Here is a 22,546-nt window from a genome sequence, read left to right on the forward strand (position 1 = left end):
CATTTCCTTCACATTCTCTGTCCTTAAAGTGCATTCACTGATGAGGCTTCAATTTAGAGTCACCTTTTAATTACCATTACTCCCAGCTCCATTCTGACACAGAGTGATAATATCTCTTAGTGTTGTCCTGTCGATTAAATAAATAGAACCTCTACTGGTGACGACAGAGAATTACCTTGCATACCATTAAGGAAGGCGTTTAGCGCCATCTCACCACCACCCAGATCCAAGCTATTTCTACTTTTTTTTATCTGCCTTATTTCTGATTTTTGTCCTCTACTCAGTCTCACTCTATCGGCAGCTGTCTTGGGTATAAATGGTGATTTCAGATTTTAAGGAAAGGAGGAGATGTCAGCTTAGTTGCTATTATTCTCAAGTCCATTCTAATCCAAAGTTATAGTATCTATCAGTTTCCTATCTCTAGATTAAATATAATATATTATTATCATTATTTCCATAGCCAGATAACGTTGCAGCTCACAAGAGCAAATAAACCGGAAGTCTAAAACTCATTTCGCCCTCATTTGAACTCATCAGTTAGACACATCTGAACTCAGGATTTGAAACCCGAGTCTCTTGCATGCTAGGCAAGCACTCTACCAACTGAGCAAACATGCCGCACACACAAGAATGCCTATTAACTTACACAGATCAAGCAAACCGTGGCATAGATCTGACAGTGGAATGAACCTACCTCATACAGAACAAGGGACGTGGTCATCCAACCAGCTATAACCCAAGCAGACGTCTTACAAGTAGGAATTTTTTATGCTGACTCATGCCATGAGTTGTTTGTATGTATATGTCCAGAGAGAAGAATGGGCTTGGCAGGGATAAATGAGGCATGGGACAAGACAAAAGAGGAAAATGGATGAGGAGGAAAAAGAGAAAGATAAAAACTTTAATAAAAATATGTCACACTTTTGTCCCAGGTCATGCTGGATAGCCCTGCTAATTTATTTATAAAATAAATACCTATAAAAAAAATAATCTGCAAACAATTCATATACAAGATTTACATTTACAGCATAAATAAATATTGGAACTTAATAAGAAATGGAATTGTTAAAAGTATTATCATAATGTAGCAATTTGGCATTAAATAATTTGAAAAGGGTTGATATGTCATAAAACCAAACGACCATCATTTGCAATACTGGATACAGTAATTAATGAATTTCAATGCAGCATCCCAAGTAATCAATTATACCTGTTTTACTTTTATATGGCAATTAATGATAACTAATTTTGTATGTGTGTTTTGAAAACTTAATTTTCCATTGCTCGTACTAATGATAAAATGATGAATATTTATTTATTTGAAACTACAAGTAAAACTAAAGTAAAGTAAAATTCATAAATGTATTTTTACATTTGTGAAAATATATACCCATATTACATGGGTTTTACAGCAAATCAAATAAACAAAACTTTGTAACTAAATATTTAGAAATTTAAAAATAATTTAAATCAATAATTGTATCGGAATAGGGAAAAATATTGGAATCATCAAATCACTAGGTGTATCAGAATTTTTGGACAAGTCGCCATTGAAAACTTTTCATTAAATAGACTCTCCATGTATACAAACTTCTAACAATATGAAAATGTAATTTCAAACCATAAATTTTTATTTCAATAAAATGAGGAAAGACCAAAATTTAATATCATAAAAGGTTTCACCGAAAAAATATACAATTTTTTTTTTTCATCGGTTTTATTAAAAAAAAGTTCACGAAAAACAAAAAACGTAACTTGTGTGGATGTAATATATGTATCTAATTGTGAAAAAATCACTTACCTGTTTCAAATTATTAATATTTGATTGCTTCTAATGTTCCGGTATGAGAATTTAATTATATTTATATATTATATTCCATGTATTTTTTAAATGAAAGGATTTTTCAACCAAGTACCGTGTCTCTGACGTTTGTTTATCAGTCATTAAAATACCTGCATGTAAAAAGAATTCTCACTTTGATATGTACGGAAGTATGGAAGGGGGAAAACCCGTTTCAATGAAGCCTAATCTCCCTTGTGTACTTTTCACATATTTCAGTAGAAGTCATTATTGTGCTACCATACTTGCAAAGTGTATATTTTTCATTTATGGACTTATTTTCGATTTTTTTTTTTTTTTACTATCTTAGAGAAATACCAGAACTTTCTTTTTAATATATTGTCTGTCTTAATTACTGAGAGAATTTTTTTTTAAACATCGAAAAAACAAAACAATGACTAAAATAGAATAAAATATCCCCAGCATCCAATATTGAATGGAAAATTATAAGCATAAAATAAACTGCAACTTAAAAAAAAAATCCACCTGGTTTTCGAAAAAAAAAAAAAAAAAGGATTTACATTTGAACTTTACAGGTAAATTGGCAAAAAACTTTTCTTTTTTTTTGTTTGAAATTTGAATATTTTATTTATTGACCTTTTATGTTCAATTTGTGATATATAAAACTTTGTTACATTAATTAATTATGTAAATCCAAATAGACATTTCAAAATGGAGGGGGGGGGGTAAAAAAAACGTTTGTCTAAAATATTATATTCAGTTTATTGGAAAGAGCATAAAATTTCCCATTGACCCTGAAAATATCGTAAAAATTGAATCAATAGATAAATTTTGATAGATTTTTAAAGTTAAAAAATTGAAAAATATTTTAACTCGTAAAAATCAATTGATTTCATTACGTAAAAAAAAAAAATGGCTGCCTAGAAGCGTGCCGGCACTTTGTAAACACTGGTTTTTGAAAGATGAAAAATAATATTTCTATTACTTTTTATACAACTTTAATAGTTTATTTTGGAAGTATAATCCATCAAGAAAATAAACAAACCACTTTTAAATGAGAAATTACGAGTTTTTTTTTATATGTTATTCACAGTTTCGTGTTGGGGGTGTCAAAAATTCCCCCAAAATTCTGATACACCTATCAAATCACTACAGTAAACAACACTAAATTAATAAAGACTACTTTTGTTTTCTCTCCATTCATTAATTTAATGTTCTGGTGTTTGCAAATAAATCTTCACACAGCTGAAAGAATGTTAACATGAAAAATAATTATCTCCCTTTAGTTTGAATTATAAACATCAGATAATTTGTATAAATTTAGTTTATTTTAATAAATTAATTATTTAATAATTTATTAACTCAATGGTTAGTTATCAAAAATACATAAATTAACGGGAAAATCTTATGTTATACATCTTATACGAGTTATCTCCCCTTTGTTTTGATTTAAATAAAGAGGAGATAACTCTGATACGTTGTATAACTTAATTTTACCTATTATATTAGGTTGGTATGAATGTAGTGTTGGTTTTTGTATTATTCAAATTTGCTTCTACAGTAGTTGGTTTCTGGCATTGGAATCGGAAGTGATTAGTTATTTCCTGTCATTTCAGCTACATATGCCGACATTGCAAAATATAAATATTGTGACAACCTTTAACCGAAAGAAATTTTAACAATACATCAGCAATAAGCTTAAATAAATGTGTAATTATAAAGAATAAAAAAAATACCAGTTATTTTTTTAGTCCTTTGTCCCACTTTCTACTAAATTCTTTTCCATGACTGATCTTTTAAACCAAATCCATTTAGACACGGCACTTTTTCATTATTTCCTTTAAAGCACGGTGTTCTCTGTATAACTGATTTTTTTTTTCAGTGCTTGCTCTGCATAATGACTGACCCACAAAACCCCTGCAATTAACTTCTATATTATCTTACTCTTAGTCTATCTGCCCATCCATACCACTTTTTCTCAGAAACTACTGAGCCGATCTGGCTGAAATTTGTTATGATAAGACACACCAAACTATTATGGTATCCATTCGATGCACAGTTAGGAATTAATAGGGATTAGTCACCACATTATCACATTTACCCAGAAGTTTTTTTTAGAAACTACTGGTCTGATCTGGCTGAAATTTTGTATGGGTCTTTGTTATAAGATGTAGCAAACTAACTATTATGGTATTAGTAGGGATTGGTATTTATTGGAAAAATTAGCATGGATTTAACTATATTCAACCACTAATTAGTAAAAATTCCAACGCATTTCAGGTGAAAACATCATTACCTACTAAAGAGTTATGTCAAAATAAGTAAAAATCATAGGATATTTTTATTAATTATGGATCTTTTAAACCTACACATTTCAGGTGAAAACATTACCTACTTACATGTCATGTTGAAATTATAACAAAGCAATTTGTACAAAGCAGTTTTCTGTAAATACAGAAAACCAGACATATTCTTTCCATACACGTGTAATCCAAGATGTCCTTTTTTTTTTTTTTTTTTTTTTTTTTTTTTACACAGTGGTCACCACTTATCAAGCCCCGGAAGCCACTCAGGGATAAGGGTTATTACAAGTACATTACGTTAGTGTGGAGATTTGATGAAGGGGCAGTTCATTAGGAATTTGTTAACGTTGGACTTGAAGACATCCAAGTTGTAGACAGGTGGGAAGCAGGCAGACGCAACAGAGTTCACAGGCGTGCAGTTCTAAGAAAGAAGCTTTGTTCATGGAATCCACGTTTTGATTTAGGCACAGATAAAGAGTGGGGGAAATTTTTCACAGTGAAAAATTGTCCTTAAATAGTAAACAACTTGGGACCATCAGAACTTATATAAAATCGACCTAACTTAATATCACGTGCATCCTGCACGTCTAGCTGAATTTTTTGAAAGATGTTAAAGACAGACATGTACTGGGAATTCTATTTGCAAATGTTTATGTTATTGAATTTCAAAAAAGAGGGCTACCATACTGCCACATGATTATGATGTTGCAATCAGGATAAGATCAGAACAGTTCATCAAATTGATGTAATTGTCAGCAGAGATATCAGAACATGAAAATTCAGAGTTTCAGGATTTAGTTAAGTCCAACCTCAATGTAGTTGTTCAATTATGTGATAAGATGTTTCTTACTGACGTGTGTTTTTTTAAATTTTTAACTACCGTGGAATTTCCACGGGTTCTGCTAGTTTGGCATAAAACTCTCATTCTAAGTCAATGAGCTATAATTTTTACTCATTTTTTTTTAATGGTCTAAAACTATTCTAACTATTTATATAATTGTTTTATATAATGTATACAGTTTTATATGATATATAATTGTTTTATATAATGATTTGGCCATGCTAGGTATTCTTGCTGGTAAAAAACTAAATCGTCAATGAAAACGTAACATTTCATAGAATTTTTCCTGTCTTTTTACCAATTCTGGCACAATGTCTTATTTGTTTCTTCTTCAGTTCACCCTTCCAAAAAATTGAAGATCATCGATGAGTAATTTTTTTTAAAAAAGTTGTTTTTTTACAAGTAAGAATTGGATTTTTATTATTATACTAAAGCTGAGTTAATCAACGTTTGTTTCTTTAACGTATTTTAATCACACGAAATGCATACTAAAATATTCATCAGTTATAGTATTGAGTTATGTTTGGAAAAAAAAAAACATCCATATTAATTTTTCTTTAATTTGCAATTAACTTACAAAATGGCTGATCTCTTACTAAGTTTCTGGCTATCACTCTCATCCTCACTCATTGTATCTTGTTTGGATCCCCCTCTCCCTGCTCTTATTTTATATGTTATTTATCACTCTCACTTCAGTCACTCACTTGCTCTGCTTGTTTGCAGTTGAAGGTAATAAAGAAAGGTAAAAAATGAATGGAGGGAATTGCCCATTCCAAACAAAAGAGAGTAGTAATACTATTTAATCTGTTACTATACAGAACGGGAGAGAGAAACAGAGATGGCGAGCAGTGAGGGGCTAATTTTGAGTTTTGTGTTTTATTTTTTTTTTATATTTAACTGGCTTAACAAGCTCACTTTTTCCTGATTCAACATTCTAATCCAAGCTCAATGAGTGGCCCAACGGGTCACATTTTTTTTTTTTTTTTTTTTTTTTTTTTTTTTTGGCCAGACAATACAAATATAATACACATATCTCTGAGAAACCCACTTAGCAACAAAATCACACCCCTTCACTGTTGAGGTCCCTAAATGCCAGAAAGCTTTCTACTCTTATAGTAGAACAGCTAGACTTTGGAATTCCCTTCCTGCTACTTGCTTCTCTGATTTTACTGATATGTAGAAGTTTAAATGTAATGTAAACCGACATCTTATTAATCTTTCCTAGGTATGGTCCCAAATAGTTGCCCCCCCCCCCTTTACGTCAAACTGTTGATATGCCTTTTTAGGGCTGAACGTAATAATGTGGTAGTAAAAAACAAAACAGATATATGTTGCCATTTTTTTTTTCTTGAAAAAATTGGTAAAAAAAAAGTTTGTTGTCCTTTTTTTTTCTGGAAAAAATTGGTAAAAAAAAAGTTTGTTGTCCTTTTTTTTTCTGGAAAAAATTGGTAAAAAAAAAGTTTGTTGTCCTTTTTTTTTCTGGAAAAAATTGGTAAAAAAAAGTTTGTTGTCCTTTTTTTTTCTGGAAAAAATTGGTAAAAAAAAAGTTTGTTGTCCTTTTTTTTTCTGGAAAAAATTGGTAAAAAAAAAAATATGTTACTATTTTCTTTTCTGGAAAAAATTGGTAAAAAATAATGTGTTGCCATTTTTTTTCTGGAAAAAAAAAAGTGTGTTGCCATTTTTTTTCTGGAAAAAATTAGTAAAAAAAAAATTAGTAGTAAAAAGAAATTAGTAGTACTATTGCTTGTGTCGCATTCCTTGTGTTTTTAGTAACAAGTCATCTCAAATGCTGTTGTTCATTCTCACGGCGATTTATCCTCTCTCCAGTAAGTTTTCCTCTCGAAACGTCTTTACTAGTTGTTACGTTCTTTGTCGTCACCCAGATGATTTCATCCATAAAATCGTTGAATCAACCCCTCCTCAGAGTTGGAAAAAAAACATCCTCAGCTGAAAACCTTGTTCAAAACAGTAAAACATGATACCGAGCTGATCCTCGACCCTTGCTTCTATGGAGTTCGCTGCTGGTGTTCTGTTGTGGGGGGGGGGTATATTCTTGTGTGGTGTCTATATAATTATGACATGGCTGTGTGTGCACATAAGTGTATATAGTCATGAGGGTGTGCATATATGTGTCACATACATACAGTCTATAAGGAGATCTTACGACATGTACCTTTTTTCTTTTCCTCGATTGGTGCCTTCTTGCAACGTTTCATGCATGTTCCCAAAAACACAACTTGGATATTATTGTTTTGAGACGGTCTTTATTCCGGATTTTTCTCATTCTTGTAAGAGCCTCTGCATCGCTGAATCTATTCCGATCTCTTTTTTCTTTTCCGTTTTCTCATCTTCAGTACTAGAATCCCTCGTTTCTACTGACTGATTCCAGTCTGACTAAAGAACTCTCTGACTGTCTATCTGACGACCTAGAAACGAATGTGCATCCTCTATTTAAGGTGTATATGTGGGATGATAGCATCCTGTTGACCAGTTCACACTCAAAATGAACTGACCTCCGTCGTGACCCCTGTTAGCACACAGGTGCAATGCGCCTATAAGCTAAAATCAATGAGTTTGAAGCCTTTCGGTCTTAACCTTTCAACCTTTAACTTGAACACAAGCAAGTTGGTTCAAGCTAGTACCGCATTAATGACACAGAACACTGGTAACGTGATTGGCTAACACTCCTATCTGCTTCTGTGGTGAACTGTTGTATCTGGTTAGCATTTATTCAAGATACAGCAAATTCTCTCGATGGAGCTGGCCCAACCACTCCTGAATAAATGCTTAAACAAGTACAAATATGATGTTTCTGAAATTTTTAGATGTCCGCAAGGAACCATGGCACAGTGGTAAGAGTACTTGGAAAAATCAATTGCAAAAGTGATATTCTCCTGAAGGTTGAAGGTTCAACTCTCAGTATGGGTGACCGAAAAATACAATTGCAAATTACTTAGGACCCTTATCCAGTCATGGCTGACAGAACAAGAGCATGCTACCCCTGTGAAGTAAATAAAGAGTTTGTTTCGAAATTCAGTCCAAATTCCCGAGTTCGACAGAAACATTTCCGAGTTCGATAAGATATACCTGAAGAAGGTCGAAGGTTACATCGACCAAAACGTTGTGAAAATCACACTCAAGATGAGATCAGTAGTCCGATGAATCCAAATAATATGAAGTACAAATAAGTACATTAATCTGTATAATTTACTGCCAATATTTGAATAAAGACGTCTCTCAGCATCAATAACTCTTCTTCCATAAAAACTAATTATTGTCAACTAAATGTTCTTTAAACAAATAAAACGACTATATTTCTATTTGGAAAGAAAAAGGAACACGCCTTCCTTTGTAAAACAAAGTCAAAATAATCAACAGGGATGCAAGGTGGAGAATCAGGCGAATCAAGGAAGCAGCACATATGCTAAAAAAAGAAAACTTCCTAAGAAGACCAAGCCTAGATTTTAGTAGAATTTGGAAGCCTCCAATTCTAGAAAAAAGAAAAAAATTGTACACCTTTAAAATTTTGGCGATGAAAGGGAGATAATCCCCTATCAATCTTTATTAGAATTGCCTCCCCTTTATCAACCAATTTTTTTTCACAAAATTAAAACTAAAACCATAAAATAGAGACTAACTTAAAGAATACGAAAATGTCTACAGAGCCAATAACTTTTCTCTTTTCTTTTCCAAGCAACAACCTGAGAACGGTCAAAGGACAATCCGACCGAAACGTTACACAAATAACATTCAAGATGAGAACAATAGTCCGATCAATACAAGTAATATTTAATGTTTTTAGACTAGAAAACACATTTATTAATAAAATACTGATACTTGCTTTCATAAACTAAAGTAGCAGTCGAATTATAAAGATTGAATGTCAAGGGAGTTAATTGCTGTATGGTAAATGTTTTTATTGTTTTCATGTTCTTTGTTATTATTATTTTGCTTTGGAAACTTTTAAGACGTGAGTAATGAAATTTCAATATTTGATATTCAAAAGACATTTTTTAACATTTTGGATTTATTAATAATTAATGAAGTTGTCAGTTCTGAATAGATAAACACACATATCTAATAAATATATATATATATATATATACACACACACACACACACACAATTGTTTAATTTCGATTTTTTCTTCATACAATGACCAAATAATTCTATCAACTTAGAAAATTTTTCTATAATAAATCAATAATTTGTCTCAATAATATTTTTTACATGAGAAAAATTACCAAAAAATTCATTTTTCAATTGTATTTCCAGGTCTCAAGCAGCAACTGAAGTCATTGATTATTTTTGGTGTTGTGGTATCACAAACTTGTTCCAAAACCTCTTTTGACTCGTGAAGCGACCACATATTTAACCTTTCCATGTAATTTATGACAATCATAATATTTTTCATTACAGAAAACCCTAATCTGTCCATTTATCTATACATACTATAACTCTATCGATCGTACTTGTTTGTTATCTTGTTTGTTTATTTATATTGTCTCCATGCACATTGGATTAAAATAAAGCATGGTGGATGACATCAAATAAGAGATCCTTAATCTAGATGAACCGTAACCCTTTGGGTCACAGATTGTTTATTAGATTAACATCTAGATTCTCTGAGTATCTAGTATACTAATAAAACTCTGTGGATCTTATCTTGTTTGTGCCTGTATTGGTTGCATGATGTCATCAACTGTACAGGATTATCTCTCATCTGTTTTTATGACTTGTGTCATCTTTTAGTGCTGTAATCTACTCTATGCAGTTGATTCCATCTTTTTTAATGGACAACATCATAAAACGATGATATCATTCATCAAACCACAGAGACAGAGGGGGGGGTCATTTATGGCATTATATTGAAACTGGAAATGTCATAGGTCGTTTATTAGACAAACTGCCTAGACATCTGGAGTGTTTGATACGAACAATTGATGTTAAAGCTAAACTAGAAAATGTTCAAAAGACAATTTTTGAGATTTACAATTTAGAAAATTTTTATTATTTTGAAAAGATTGAGTTGGTGGGAGGGGGCTGGCATTTAGAAAAATTTGTCATTTGTCTTATCCAAAATGAAATAAATTTCCCATCTAGTCTTCAACACACTTTTTTAATTCTTTATATATTTTAAACGTTAATCTCTAGTCTTAGATTTTTTTTTTTCAGATTCTTTTCTGTGTTTAGTACTCGAAAATAAATTATGATTGATATACATCATGTTAAGGGTAACTCTTTCTAATAAAAAGAAATATATATATATATATATAAAAAAAATGTATTTTAAAATTTAATCCAATAAAATTGCTTTTTTTCATAACACTAGCAGACCATTCGGCATTGCCCAGTCATATAGTACGCTTAAATATGATATTTTAATTTATGCAGATTTCATATTTATTATTATAGAGCCAATTGATTATTATATTCTACCCAATATATAGTAGTGATTTCAAAAGTTCCAAAAAAAAAATGACTTGGGTGCCATCAGCTAGAATCGAAACCTAACCATATAGCTCTCCAGCCTTATTTATTAACATCAGATCTAAACCCATATTTATACAAAAACGTTGTTAAAGATATAAATGTATATTTGTGCATGCGTAGAAATAGCATGTTTAATCAACTTATGCCTGCCAACTTCCAATTTTTGTAAGCTTGACTCCTTATTTTTTTACTAGCTAAAAATCAAATTGAATTTGTTTCACAGGTTCAAATCTCCTATATATCAAGTTTCAAGTCTGTAGAGCAAAAATTGAAAGAGGAGTTTGGTAGAGATCGTTCCTCATACAAACAAGGCCACTTATTTTTATAAAATACAAGGTGACCTCTCTCTCTCCAAAAAAAATCTTATAGAATAATTAATAAAATTCACAATCCTTCCTGCAATCCAACCATATTTGTTAAATAAACTTCGGTCTATGCTTGACTTGTCCACCAAGTTTCAGTCATAAATGCCCAACAGTCTTCATTTGATTTCCATTCAGTGATGAACACAACTGGATAAAATGTGCAAAATTGTCAATAACTCTAATCTTTTGACAATTCCCTGATTTTGACTGCGATGACCGTCTTTTGTTCAGGAATAGTCTGGAAATAGTTTTGATAGACCTTTAGGTGGGAGGGCGGGGGCTGCTCCAAACAATGCATGGAGCCACTTGTTGTAAGGAACTACAAAAAGAAATGGTACTTCAAGATCAAAAACTTGCCAGTGTTAGGTAGAATAGATTCTGACTCAGAAAACAGCAATTCTTTCCTCTTTGTCAGAAGCATCACTCATGGAATGTGAGGACTAAAGGACAAAATAAAGGAAGCGAGAATTATGCGGCTGCTGAAATTAAACCTTCTAATTTCCTTAGAGATACTGATGAGACGATCAACAAAGTACCCCCCTGCATATCATTGAATGGCAATGAAACCAATACTTATTTGTTATCAAATATGATTGAAGAAAAGATTGTGAATTTATTAACGATTGCATGAGTGTCATTTTTAGGGACCACCCCGTCGATTAAAAATTTTTTGTTTACACTCTACTCTGAGAAGCCATTTTCTCCCTCAAAATAAATATGAACTGGTACTAGTGTGATGTAAAGAGTTAGAAATGCATGGAGTAAGGGAACTTTTACTAACCAGCAGAGCATTACCACTGTTGATCAAGAGAAAAGTAGGTATGTGTATGGAGTGAAATAAGGTATGGAAGTGAAACCTGGCCAGTGAGGGTTGAGGATATGCGTTGCATGAAGAGAAATGATTGTCTCAATGGATTCGTAATGTGAGTCTTAAAGACAGGATTAGTTCTAATGAACTCAAAGGAAAATTAAATCTAGACAGTGTAAGGAAATGTGTGCAAAACAGGAGACTTTGATGGTATAGTCACATTGAAAAAATGAGAATAGTTGAGGTGGAAGGAGAAGGCCAAGTGATAAGGAAGAATTTGAGAAAAAATAGTTTGGAAGTTCAGTTTTAAAAGTTGTTCTATACATGCTAACGCGTGAAAACAGACATTAAACTGAATGCTGATGACTTAAAGTTTTTATTATTTAAGATTTTAGGTATTAGTGCATATTACGAACCGCATATCTGTAAATATCTGCTCAGGTTTGCCTGGCACCTGACATAAACCACCAGAATATGCCGAGCGTCACCAAGCAAATCTTAAAAATGCTAGGAACAGAAAATAAGATTCATCAGACATGAATTATAATTTTTTAAAAAAATGGAAAAGCAATAAAATATAACAACCTACCATAATTTTTATGAATATTTTTTCTTGCATAATTAAAAACTATTTTTTTTTCCTTTGGAGGAGGGTGGGAGTACAGTTCTTACAATCAGTAACGGTATGTCCCTAGCCCATACCACACTCTTCACATTTTTGGTCCCCCAATTTATCAGAGAGGGACCTATGTTTTCAGTGACGTCCGTGCATCCATTAGTCCAGACGAGTGCCAGTTAACCATCCATTAGTTTTTCCTGAAATTTTGCCACAAATTGTATTTCATTAAATAGATGTGCACAGTAAAAAAAAAAAATGTTTTGCAAAAATCCCGTTGCATCCCCAGGGGCTCAAAAGAGGTCAAAAATGCCCCAAAATGGCATGTTTTTCCCCATAACTTTTGATCCATCCATTAGATTTTCCTGAAACTTGGCCAAAATGTGGAGCCCATTGTTCCTAATATAACTCCAGAATGAGTGACCCTGACAAAATTCTGATTCACGTTTCCAGGGACTTTTAGTGCTAAAAAAACACCCCTTTTTCATATTTCTCAACAAAAACTTCATATGTTTGACTATATAGTGGTTTTTCACGGTGGTCAACTCAAAGATACATGTGTTAAGGCCTGAAACTGCACCGTTATCCATTTACACTCGGATTCGGCATCTCCAGGGGTTCAAAATAGATCCAAAATACCCCAAAAAGGCTAAAAATGACACTTTTTGCCCCATAGCATTTTGATCCATCCATTAAATTTTCCTGAAACTTGGCCAAAATGAGGAGACCATTGTTCTTAATATAAATTCAGTATGGATGACCCTGGCAAATTCTGGTTCACATCCCTCTGGGACTTTTATGGTTAAAATTTTTGGGGGCTCTTTTTTTTTATATTACTCAAAAACTATATGTATGTCGGTATAGTGGTTTTCCATGGTGCTGAATTCAAATATGTCTTAAGTTGTGAAACTGCACTTTTGTCTATTTTCACTGGAATTCAGCCTTCCCAGGAGCTGAAAAGGGGTCACAAATGCCCCCAAAGTGCAAAAAATGACACTTTTTACCCCATAATTTTTGCCCTATTCATTAGATTTTTCTGAAACTTGGCAAAAATGTGAAGGCAACGTTGGCCCTTCACACTTCTCACATTCATCATTTCTTCACAATTTTTTGTGGCGTCATCTCACATGCAGCACCAGAGGGGACCACACATGTGCAGCTTGTTATTTTGTTGTCATGCCCTGCATCTCATTTCAGATGCTAGCAGTTTGTTCTGTTGACAATACTCTACGACGTGTTCCTGCATTTGTACTAACTTGTCCAGCATAGTTAGATTAATTGCCATGAACTGCTCCATGATTTAAAATTAATAGCTAAAAAAGGTTTTTTCTTGCCTTTTCTTCCAATTTATTAAAAGCCATCTGCTTGACTTCTCATAGGCTAATCCCGTTTGTTGTTGCATTCTAATTGGCTGATCAACTTGACCAGTGTTCAGCATATTCAGGCAGTTTGTATAAGTTTTCAATCCAACCCTACCGGACACTTATGAGAATCCGATTTGCAATATGCACTAGCAATTAATATTTTTAGTTTATTTTAAATATCTGTGCATCATTATGCAGGTTAATGGGAGATAACTCTTCCGTAACTAAAATCAAGAGAAACATTTTTGTACATTGTTACGTCTTTTTTCACCTGCATTCATCTCGAGGGTTTATTTTTTTTTCATCAAAAATTGACTAAATAGAAGACATTTGTTCATCATTTCCTTTTTTTCTTTTCTGGATAACAGCTCTTTATTTCCCTTTTGTGTATCCCAAATTTTCTTGCTATACTGTAATTTGGTTTAGGTGTCTAGTCCTGTCTTGTGTAGGTTCAAAGAGGAAATTTTTAGGGAATATCAAATTCACAGGTTGTCCCAGTTCCATATGTATCCCATTCAAGTGAGATAATTTTACTGTTAGTTTTTACAAAGAAATGTCATCATCATTGCGCATACAGGATATGATGTTCATTTCAGTTATATGCAAATGTCATTCTGTTCTCAATGCCATATACAATGTATAGTCGTGAGATATTAGCATCTGTGTTGTTGATTAGCAGGCGTTCATCTTAAAAATTCCCATCAAGGAACAGTACCTTAATTTTTTTTGTCCCTTGATTGAAGAGCACTTACAGTTTCTGATCTTCTGAACTCTTATATCAACATTTTTTTATGTTTAAAATCAAATATATATTTTTCACTAGAAAAAAAAACAAAAAACTGAAATTAAACAGTTAAAAATAGTTATACTAATGTATGCAATTTAGTTTTTTCTAGAATCAAAATAATGTATTGAAAAAGAAAAATTATTTAAAAAAAAATAATAATAGAATCAAAATAATGTATTGAAAAAGAAAAATTATTTAAAAAATAATAATAATAGAATCAAAATAATGTATTGAAAAAGAAAAATTATTTAAAAAATAATAATATAGATAAAAAAATAAATGTAATATTTGTATTTTGCGAATGACAGATTTTCATTACAATTTTTAGACTTATTTTATTGGGTTCCAAATTGTTCCCAAGTTCGAAAAAATGCACCTGCAGAAGAGTAAAAGAAACAAAACAAAATGCATTGTTTGAAAATCTTCATAAAATAGAAGAGCCTGCCTATGTTGATTATACTGTCATCGATGATATACAGACTAAAAACTATATATATATATATATATCTTTAAATAATTAATCAGTTGCAAAAACTTGGCCTAATGAAAAAAGTAGTTCTATCCACTTTTCTCAAACAAAATTGTTGTCCCACTCTGAATTATTTTACAATGGTGAAATATTTCAATAATGACCAACAACATAAGCAACATCTGCTGCATATAGCTTATAAAGCAACAGATCAGATCTAACATCTACAGATTCCATTTTAGATCTCATCTATTTTTTTCTCTTTGTTTTATATTAATAAATTGTTTAATTCTGAGAAATGCCAGGGAAGGACAGCAGCTAGTTATAAATAAAATAAACTTTCCAAAAAATAAGCTAATTTATTTTAACTCTGTTTCTTCATAAAATATTTGAATGATTAAATCTGTCCTTATAGATATTCAATTCAAACTAGCCTATATTTTGCTTCACTATGCTATTGGCATGAATATATTTTATTTAATTTCAGTTTCTTTCTGAAAATACTTATTCTAGAAAAGAACTTTTAATGTGGAGAATTTTTTCCTTACTGAATATTCTTATATATTAAAGGGAAGTAATTGTATAATGAGTTATTGCTCCTGACTTCTGCAACTAAACAAGTTCGACTTTTTTTTTCTCTTTTACTTTGTGAAAGGTACAGCTAATCTTTATATAAAACATGCGAGTTCCTTGATAGATTTTGTCAGAAAAGTAGAAAGTTGACCATGGGTTTATTTTCAGCTTTCCTTATTTTATCCTTTAGTCCTTACATTGTATGAGTGATGTTCTGGCAAAGGGGAAAGAATCACCTTTTCTGGGTTGGATTCTATCGATCTAACACTTATCATTGGTTAGTTTTAACCTTACAATAGTATTATTTTTTTTTAGCTCCTTGCACCAGATTGCTTCATACCTTGTCTGGAGCGATTTTCATAAAAAATAAATAAAAGAAGTTGTGTAAGTACAAATTATAAATTTTAAAAAGAAATAAAAATTTTGTCATTAAAAATTATAATTTTTTAAAAAATGACTTGAACTTAGGCAGAATATATATATAGACCATGCTATGTTTTTAGATAAGATTTTTACATTAAATTCAATTTTTATATATCTTTTGTTTATTAAATTGTTAGGTGAAAGTACAGAATAATTTAAAAAAAAAAAAAAAAAAAAAAAAAAAAAAAAAAAGCTTCTCTTTCATATTAAAAATGGGTTTCTAAATAATAATATTATTTCAGCAAAGCTGCTTAAGTACTGAATGATTTCTATTATCTTTACCCATTTTGGATTATTTGGGATGTTGTTCTCATCTTGGATGTTATTCTCACGCTATTTTGGCTGATATAACCTCTGACTATTAACGTGGACCTTGTCAAACTCGGGAATCATTACAGAATTTCAAACAAGCTTGTTTTGTTAGACATAATCAGATATAAGTTTTACATAATTCATAATCATAATTGCACCTAAAAAAAAAAATGTCAGAGGTTACATCGTCTGAAAAGTTGTGAGAACACTAATCCAAAAAAGATGAATTATTAATCAAAAAAGATTCTAAAATATTTTTTAATACAAAATCAAAATTAAAAACCATTTTTTGTCGCTTAAGTTTGATTTTAAAAATGACAGATTATTTTTGATGAATATTTTTTTTTAATTTTATTTAGAATAATATGAACATAGTCAGAGTCCGAAGTTTTTTCATTTGGTGAGAGTCCACAATTCTATCCGAGTGATTGTCAACTGCTGCCGTACAATAGAGTCTTCTGAAATTTTACCAGCTTGCACATGTTTGGAAGGTTGTGATGGTGTTGCATCTAAAATTTGATGAAAAGGACAAAGAAAAAAAGTTAAATGTCATCTCATTACAAAATTAAATAAAAAAAAAAATCATCTTAAAAGAACATGTCCATTATTAATTTCTGAAAACATGGGAAAAATCTATAAATGAAGAACTAAATTTTCCGTTTTCCGATTATATATATTTTTTTTTAAACGATGAGATCACTACCCTAAATATTTTCTTTGAATAAAAATTATGTATAGGCGATGAGCACTTATGGCATAATAACAGACACACCGGTTGCTGTTAGAGTACAGAAGTTAAGCAACATTGAGTTTGGTCAGTACTAAAATGGGTGACCATTTGAGAATACTAGATGCTGTATGTGCTTTCCATTCATCGTCGACTTTTTGCCACTGGAATCAAGCAGTATTAATTCAAGAGAGGTGTGGTTGGTGATTGCCCTACTCTTGCTTCACAATTACACCTGCAGCTACCCTTAAAGAGGGTATCCATTGTCTCAAGATAGCATTGATAGGCAATATATTTTTAAAAGATTATGACAAGAAAAACGTTTTAGGATTAAAATCAATTTTGTATTGCATGGTAATTAGAAAAAAAACACATTTTCACACCTTGAGCAATACAAAAAGATAATCATGCCTCATTGAGCAAAACGATACACAGTAGAACCCTGGGAGACAGTGGCTCTAGGATACGTTTTTTTTTAGATTACGATGTGGAATATGATGTTTTTACGGCCCCTGGTTACGGTATTTGCCCCTCCCCCCTTACGGTGTTATTTATAATGTTATTTGATTATATACATGTGTATTATATATTGTACTGTATTTTCTTACTAATTTTTAATGCTGTATCCCGGGGTTCTACTGTAAGTTAAAGCATTTATAAAATATTTTTTACAACCTTTTTTTTTTAATAAATGAGGGTTGTTAAAAAATATAACCTCTTATTTTTTTGTTTTATCTCAAAAAGTTGAAGATAAGAGTGGTATCTTTAAAACAAGCAACCTTTGGTGCTCTGGAATTTACTTTTCTACATAGTCACCACAATTCTTAATGTGCTTTTGCCAGGAATTTAATGATGCATTTCTGCTTCTGATGCACATCCATGACAGTGGTTGCTTACTTAAGAGTCTCACACCATCAATATCTGCAACAGAAATGCAAGTTTCAGATCATGACTGCATAAGTTCAGTCATTATAGGAATGGAATTTTCAATCCCCTTGGAATAAAAAATAGGCAGGATTACTTTTGAATACGTCGACATATGAGTTTAACGGCTACATGTCTCTCTGTCTTTCTCCATATTTTCAAACTCTATCTCTCTGAAACTAAAAGTCACAGAGCGGCGCTAGGGGCGTCAAATGATTGGATTTTTTATGGACCGTTCTTTTATGGGTCTTTAGCCAGTTAAAATAGTTTTTAAGGGATCAAAAAGGAGTCAAAATTGAAAAGAATCGTTAAACATTTTGTACATTCATCTTAGTACAGTGGTAACGTCACCAGCTTTGAATGCTACAGTTTTGCTTTTGATGGCATCCAAATACTTTTTTTTTTACTTTTAAAATCACGACTCTAATAATATATCTGAAATCTGCACAAATTTTACGTTCGGTTAATTTTTGGGAATCATGAAAATGTTTAATTTTTTTCAGGTAAGGTAAACTCAATTTTCTCTTTTGCAAATTAATTTACTTTTGGTTCAAATATGACGCCATCTTGTAAAAATGTTGATTATGCTAGTGTAACAGAGCGCATATGGCAACTATATGCAAATATTGTGCCATGAGCAAAATGACGTCACAGTAAGAAAAAAAAAAAAAAGACTAACTCAAATTATATTTTGGTACATTAAATCACTCATTGAAAAGAAATTAATACATTAAAATTATATTTCGATACATTTTTTATTTAACTGTTCCGATTTTCATATTTTTGTTATTTATTTTGTTATATATTTTTGCGTTTTTGTAAACACTTGTTTATAGATAAGGTTCACATAATGGCCGCTAGACAGCAGTTCTTTTTCAAAGAACAGGGGTCGATAACTTGTCTATTGCTAATATGTCACTGTCCTGCAGAAGTGCCAGAATTTTTTAAAAGGTAAAGATGTATGTGTTTACTGAAAAATTTTACACAAAAAAGAAAAAGCTAATAAAAATATATAAGGCAAAATATTAAAAAAAGATATTTTCTTTGAAAATTTTGTAAAAATATTTGTCTAATAATTAAAATATTTTCATTAAAAAATAAACTAAACGTGTGTGGTAAGTTTGAATCTATTCTGTTATCTCTCCTGTAAGTGTCGGATTCTTGAACGAATTGAAGAAATCGATGCCAATAACAGAATCAAACAAAGTGATACGATGCATACTTCTGCAAATTTACTATTAAAAATAAATAAAAAGATAACATTTGTTTAAAATACTTACATTATCAAACCATCGGGAGACATGAATGTATTTCTCTTTATCAGAGAAGCTCAGTTCACTCTGCAGATAATAAATAAGAAAAAAATTATGTTTCTGAATTTTTGAGATGAGAATTGATTATGTATATTATTTGGTCTCTTGGGCTACTGTTCTCATCCTCAGTGTTATTTTTCATAACCCATGGCATAGTGGATATAGCACTTGGTAAAATTCAGTTATAAAAGTTACACTTTTGTGACACTCAAAGTACAATTGCGAATTACTTGAGACTTCTTCTCAGTCATGGCTGACGGAATGAGAGCATACTATCCCTGTGGATTAAACAAAGAGTTCTGTTCAAAATTCCGTGCAGATTCCAGAGTTTGACAAAAAGATTCTAGAGTTCGACATAATACACCTGAAGAAAGTCGGTTCCATCGACCAAAACATGAAAATCTTCGTTGTTGTTTCACAATGTTTCAGCCATCTATTCCTCTGGCCATCGTCAGGTGGTAAACGTGACATGACAACAACTATGGAAGGCAGTAATTACTGAGGATACAGTTAAGAGATTCAGCATTCCTATCCTGTCACAGTTTACCACCTGATGAATGCCAGAGAAATAGATGGCTGAAACGTTGTGAAACTAGAAGATGAGGATACCAGTCCACAAAATAAATGAATATGCAAATAACATTCAAGATGAAGACAATAGTCCAAAGTATTGAAATAATATGAAAAAAAAAATATTCATTTTTGTTTTGTTTCAAAAAATTGAATTCATTTTCTGTGTGACAACATCAGTAAATGAAATGGATTCATTTTTATGCTACAAGTAATTTAAATCAAAACTGCTCTATCATTCAGCAATAAAGTTTCAATTTACCAAGGGGAATAACTCCACGGCTACACTGGTTACAATATTATAAACTAGCTGTACATATTCAGCGTTGGAAGATTTTTTTTTTTACTTTCATTTTTAAACTACCCCTTTTATTTTTTTTTTTATCAAATCAAATTATTTTTTTGCTTTAAATAAAATTTTCGAAAGTTAAATTTTATTATAAGCTGTTTATTGACACACAGATAAAATATGACAATTCAAAAATAAATTAATAGGAAAACTCTGATATATTTATGTATTAGGCAAAAATAGATATCTACACCAAAATACTGTAAAATTATTGAGTAAAATTCTAATTAAAAAATTTCTGATTCTCGTTTGATCTGAACCAACTTACACTTTCTGAATTAAAGGTGTAAAATGAGTTTGTTAACCCATAAAAGCATAAATATTTACAAAAAAACAAAAACAAAAAAAAATAGATTTTTATTTTTTATTAAAATTCTACTCGATAATTTTCCGTAATTTTTGGTGTAGATACCTATTTTTGCCTGATACGCAAGTACATCAAAAAGTATACGTGTGAATTTATTTTGAACTGGCACACATCACCTGCTACATTATTGCAGTGTCATTTGATCATTAATTAAATGAACGAAATTGTCATGGTAATATTGCTTTACTCTCTATTTGTATTGAATGTAAATAGTTTTGAAAATTTTTTTTTTAATCTTAATACAAAATTTGCTAAGAATTTTGAAGCTAGAAATTAATTTCTTTCATATTTCAAAGAGTTACAAACTAATTCATTCTTTTTCTTTCAATTATTGATAAATGACTAGCGTGACCTGTGGAAATTCCACAGCGGATTCTTTCATATGTAATATATTGATGCTGGCATTCTGTGGATGTTCAGTGTAAATGAAGACGCCCTGATATTATTGTAGCTCTTTTGTTAAAACTGCAAAAGTATTTATTTAAGCTAGCAGGGAACGTCTGGCATAGCCTGGCCGTAAAATACGCTTAAATATAATATTTTAATTTATTTCTATCGATTCTTATATATTATAAAGTTGTGATTTCAAAAATAAAAAATATATTCATATGACTTGGGTGCATCAGCTTAAACCAAAACCATAACTTATGAAGAGAATATATATATATATATATATATATATATATATATATATATATATATATATAATTTGAATTTCTTCAGCTATAATCAAAATCAAAACCAAAACTTGAAGAATTCTTAGTAAAATTATTTATTACAAGAAATAGAAGGTCATAACAATTAAACGACACAACACACACTATCGTATTAATATATAGATTAAAATTATTGGCTTGTTTACAAAGAAACTGAAAGACAAAGATTTAACTTTGTAATGAAACATTTTTTTTTTTAAAGATACTATTTTATTTTTTATTAATAGTGAACAAATAAAAATAATTTTAATGAGTAATCATTAAAGTTCCATTGATGCAAATAATATGCATTATTTAAAAAAAAAAAATTTTTTTTTTTTTTTTTTTTTTTTTTATTACATTTTCACCCCAAACAAGGCAAATTGCCACTTTGGTGTAGGGGGCTACTATCAGGGGCAACAACTACTGGGGTACTATGTAGGGATTTGGGCAGCAAGGTGTCGGTTCACGTTACACTTGAACTTCTGCACGTCAGTACTGTTGGGGAAGCAGGGACCTGGAATGGAATTCCAGAGTCTTGCGGTTCTGGGGAAGAAACTATTGGAGTAAAAAGATCTTTTACATCTAGGGACCTCTACAGTGTGGGGGTGGGATCTAGTAGCCTGTCGGGTTTGTCGAGGGTGCTCGCGTCGTGGGGGCACAAGTGATTGCAGTTCATCAGAGCATTCACCACTAAAATACTTGTAGAACAGGCAGAGGGATGCAACATTTCGTCGATGGGACAGAGGCTGAAGCTTAGATGCCAGTTCAGGGCCTATCAGATTTGCGACTCTCTTTTGAACCTTGTCAAGGAGCGAGAGACTAGTAGCAGATGCACCAGCCCAGATGTGGCAGCAATACTCCATACATGGGCGAATGGTGGCCTTATAGAGGTACAGGATACTTTCGGGTGTTAGTAGTTTTCTAGCACGGTAGAGAGAGCCCACCTTTCTTGCAGCGGCCCTGGCAATGCCTTCAATGTAATTGTTCCAACTCATGTTTCCTGTGAACGTTAGGCCAAGGAGTTTGAAAGATGGACTCTCAGATAAAGAGTCGTTGGCCATTGCTATTGGTGGTAGAGAGGGTTTCTTGTAATTATTGAATGAAACTAGTTTAGTCTTGGCAGCATTGAACGCGACCAACCACTTTTGTCCCCATTCCACTACAGATTGGAGGTCTTCCTCTAGTGTTTCTGCCATTTCTTTAGAAATGTGTTCATTCGTCTTCCTGTCGTGTCTGCCATAGAGTGTAGTGTCATCAGCATATATACCCATCTCAGAGGCAATGTTGTCGGGGAGGTCATTTATGAATATCAGGAACAATAGAGGTCCAAGGATAGAACCCTGGGGCACTCCCGCATTTATATCATATTGTTTAGATGTGCGACCGTCGAGGACTACCTGGATTTTTCTCTTATCTAAGAAGGATTTAATTATGTTAAGTATT

The 22,546-nt window shown here is 31.7% G+C and overlaps 2 protein-coding genes across 2 annotated transcripts in view; one reads left to right on the forward strand and one right to left on the reverse strand.

The window, feature by feature from the left end:
- Positions 1–5,349, forward strand: part of LOC145280058 (regulator of telomere elongation helicase 1-like) — a 1,039,981-nt gene extending 1,034,632 nt beyond the window's left edge. The window contains exon 33 of the mRNA XM_080131745.1: positions 5,281–5,349. Within this exon, the coding sequence (XP_079987871.1) occupies positions 5,281–5,318 (38 nt within the window). The 3' untranslated portion in view covers positions 5,319–5,349. The remainder of the gene's footprint in view (positions 1–5,280) is intronic.
- An 11,142-nt stretch (positions 5,350–16,491) lies between these two features.
- Positions 16,492–22,546, reverse strand: part of LOC145280059 (eukaryotic translation elongation factor 1 epsilon-1-like) — a 56,659-nt gene continuing 50,604 nt past the window's right edge. Inside the window, exons 5-6 of the mRNA XM_080131748.1 lie at positions 19,087–19,146; positions 16,492–16,664 (exon numbers count right to left, since the gene is read on the reverse strand). Of these exons, the coding sequence (XP_079987874.1) occupies positions 16,587–16,664; positions 19,087–19,146 (138 nt within the window). The 3' untranslated portion in view covers positions 16,492–16,586. The remainder of the gene's footprint in view (positions 16,665–19,086; positions 19,147–22,546) is intronic.

The sequence above is a fragment of the Euprymna scolopes genome, chromosome 7, assembly GCF_053919585.1.
Source record: "Euprymna scolopes isolate OS-2025 chromosome 7, ASM5391958v1, whole genome shotgun sequence".
NCBI lineage: Eukaryota > Metazoa > Mollusca > Cephalopoda > Sepiida > Sepiolidae > Euprymna > Euprymna scolopes.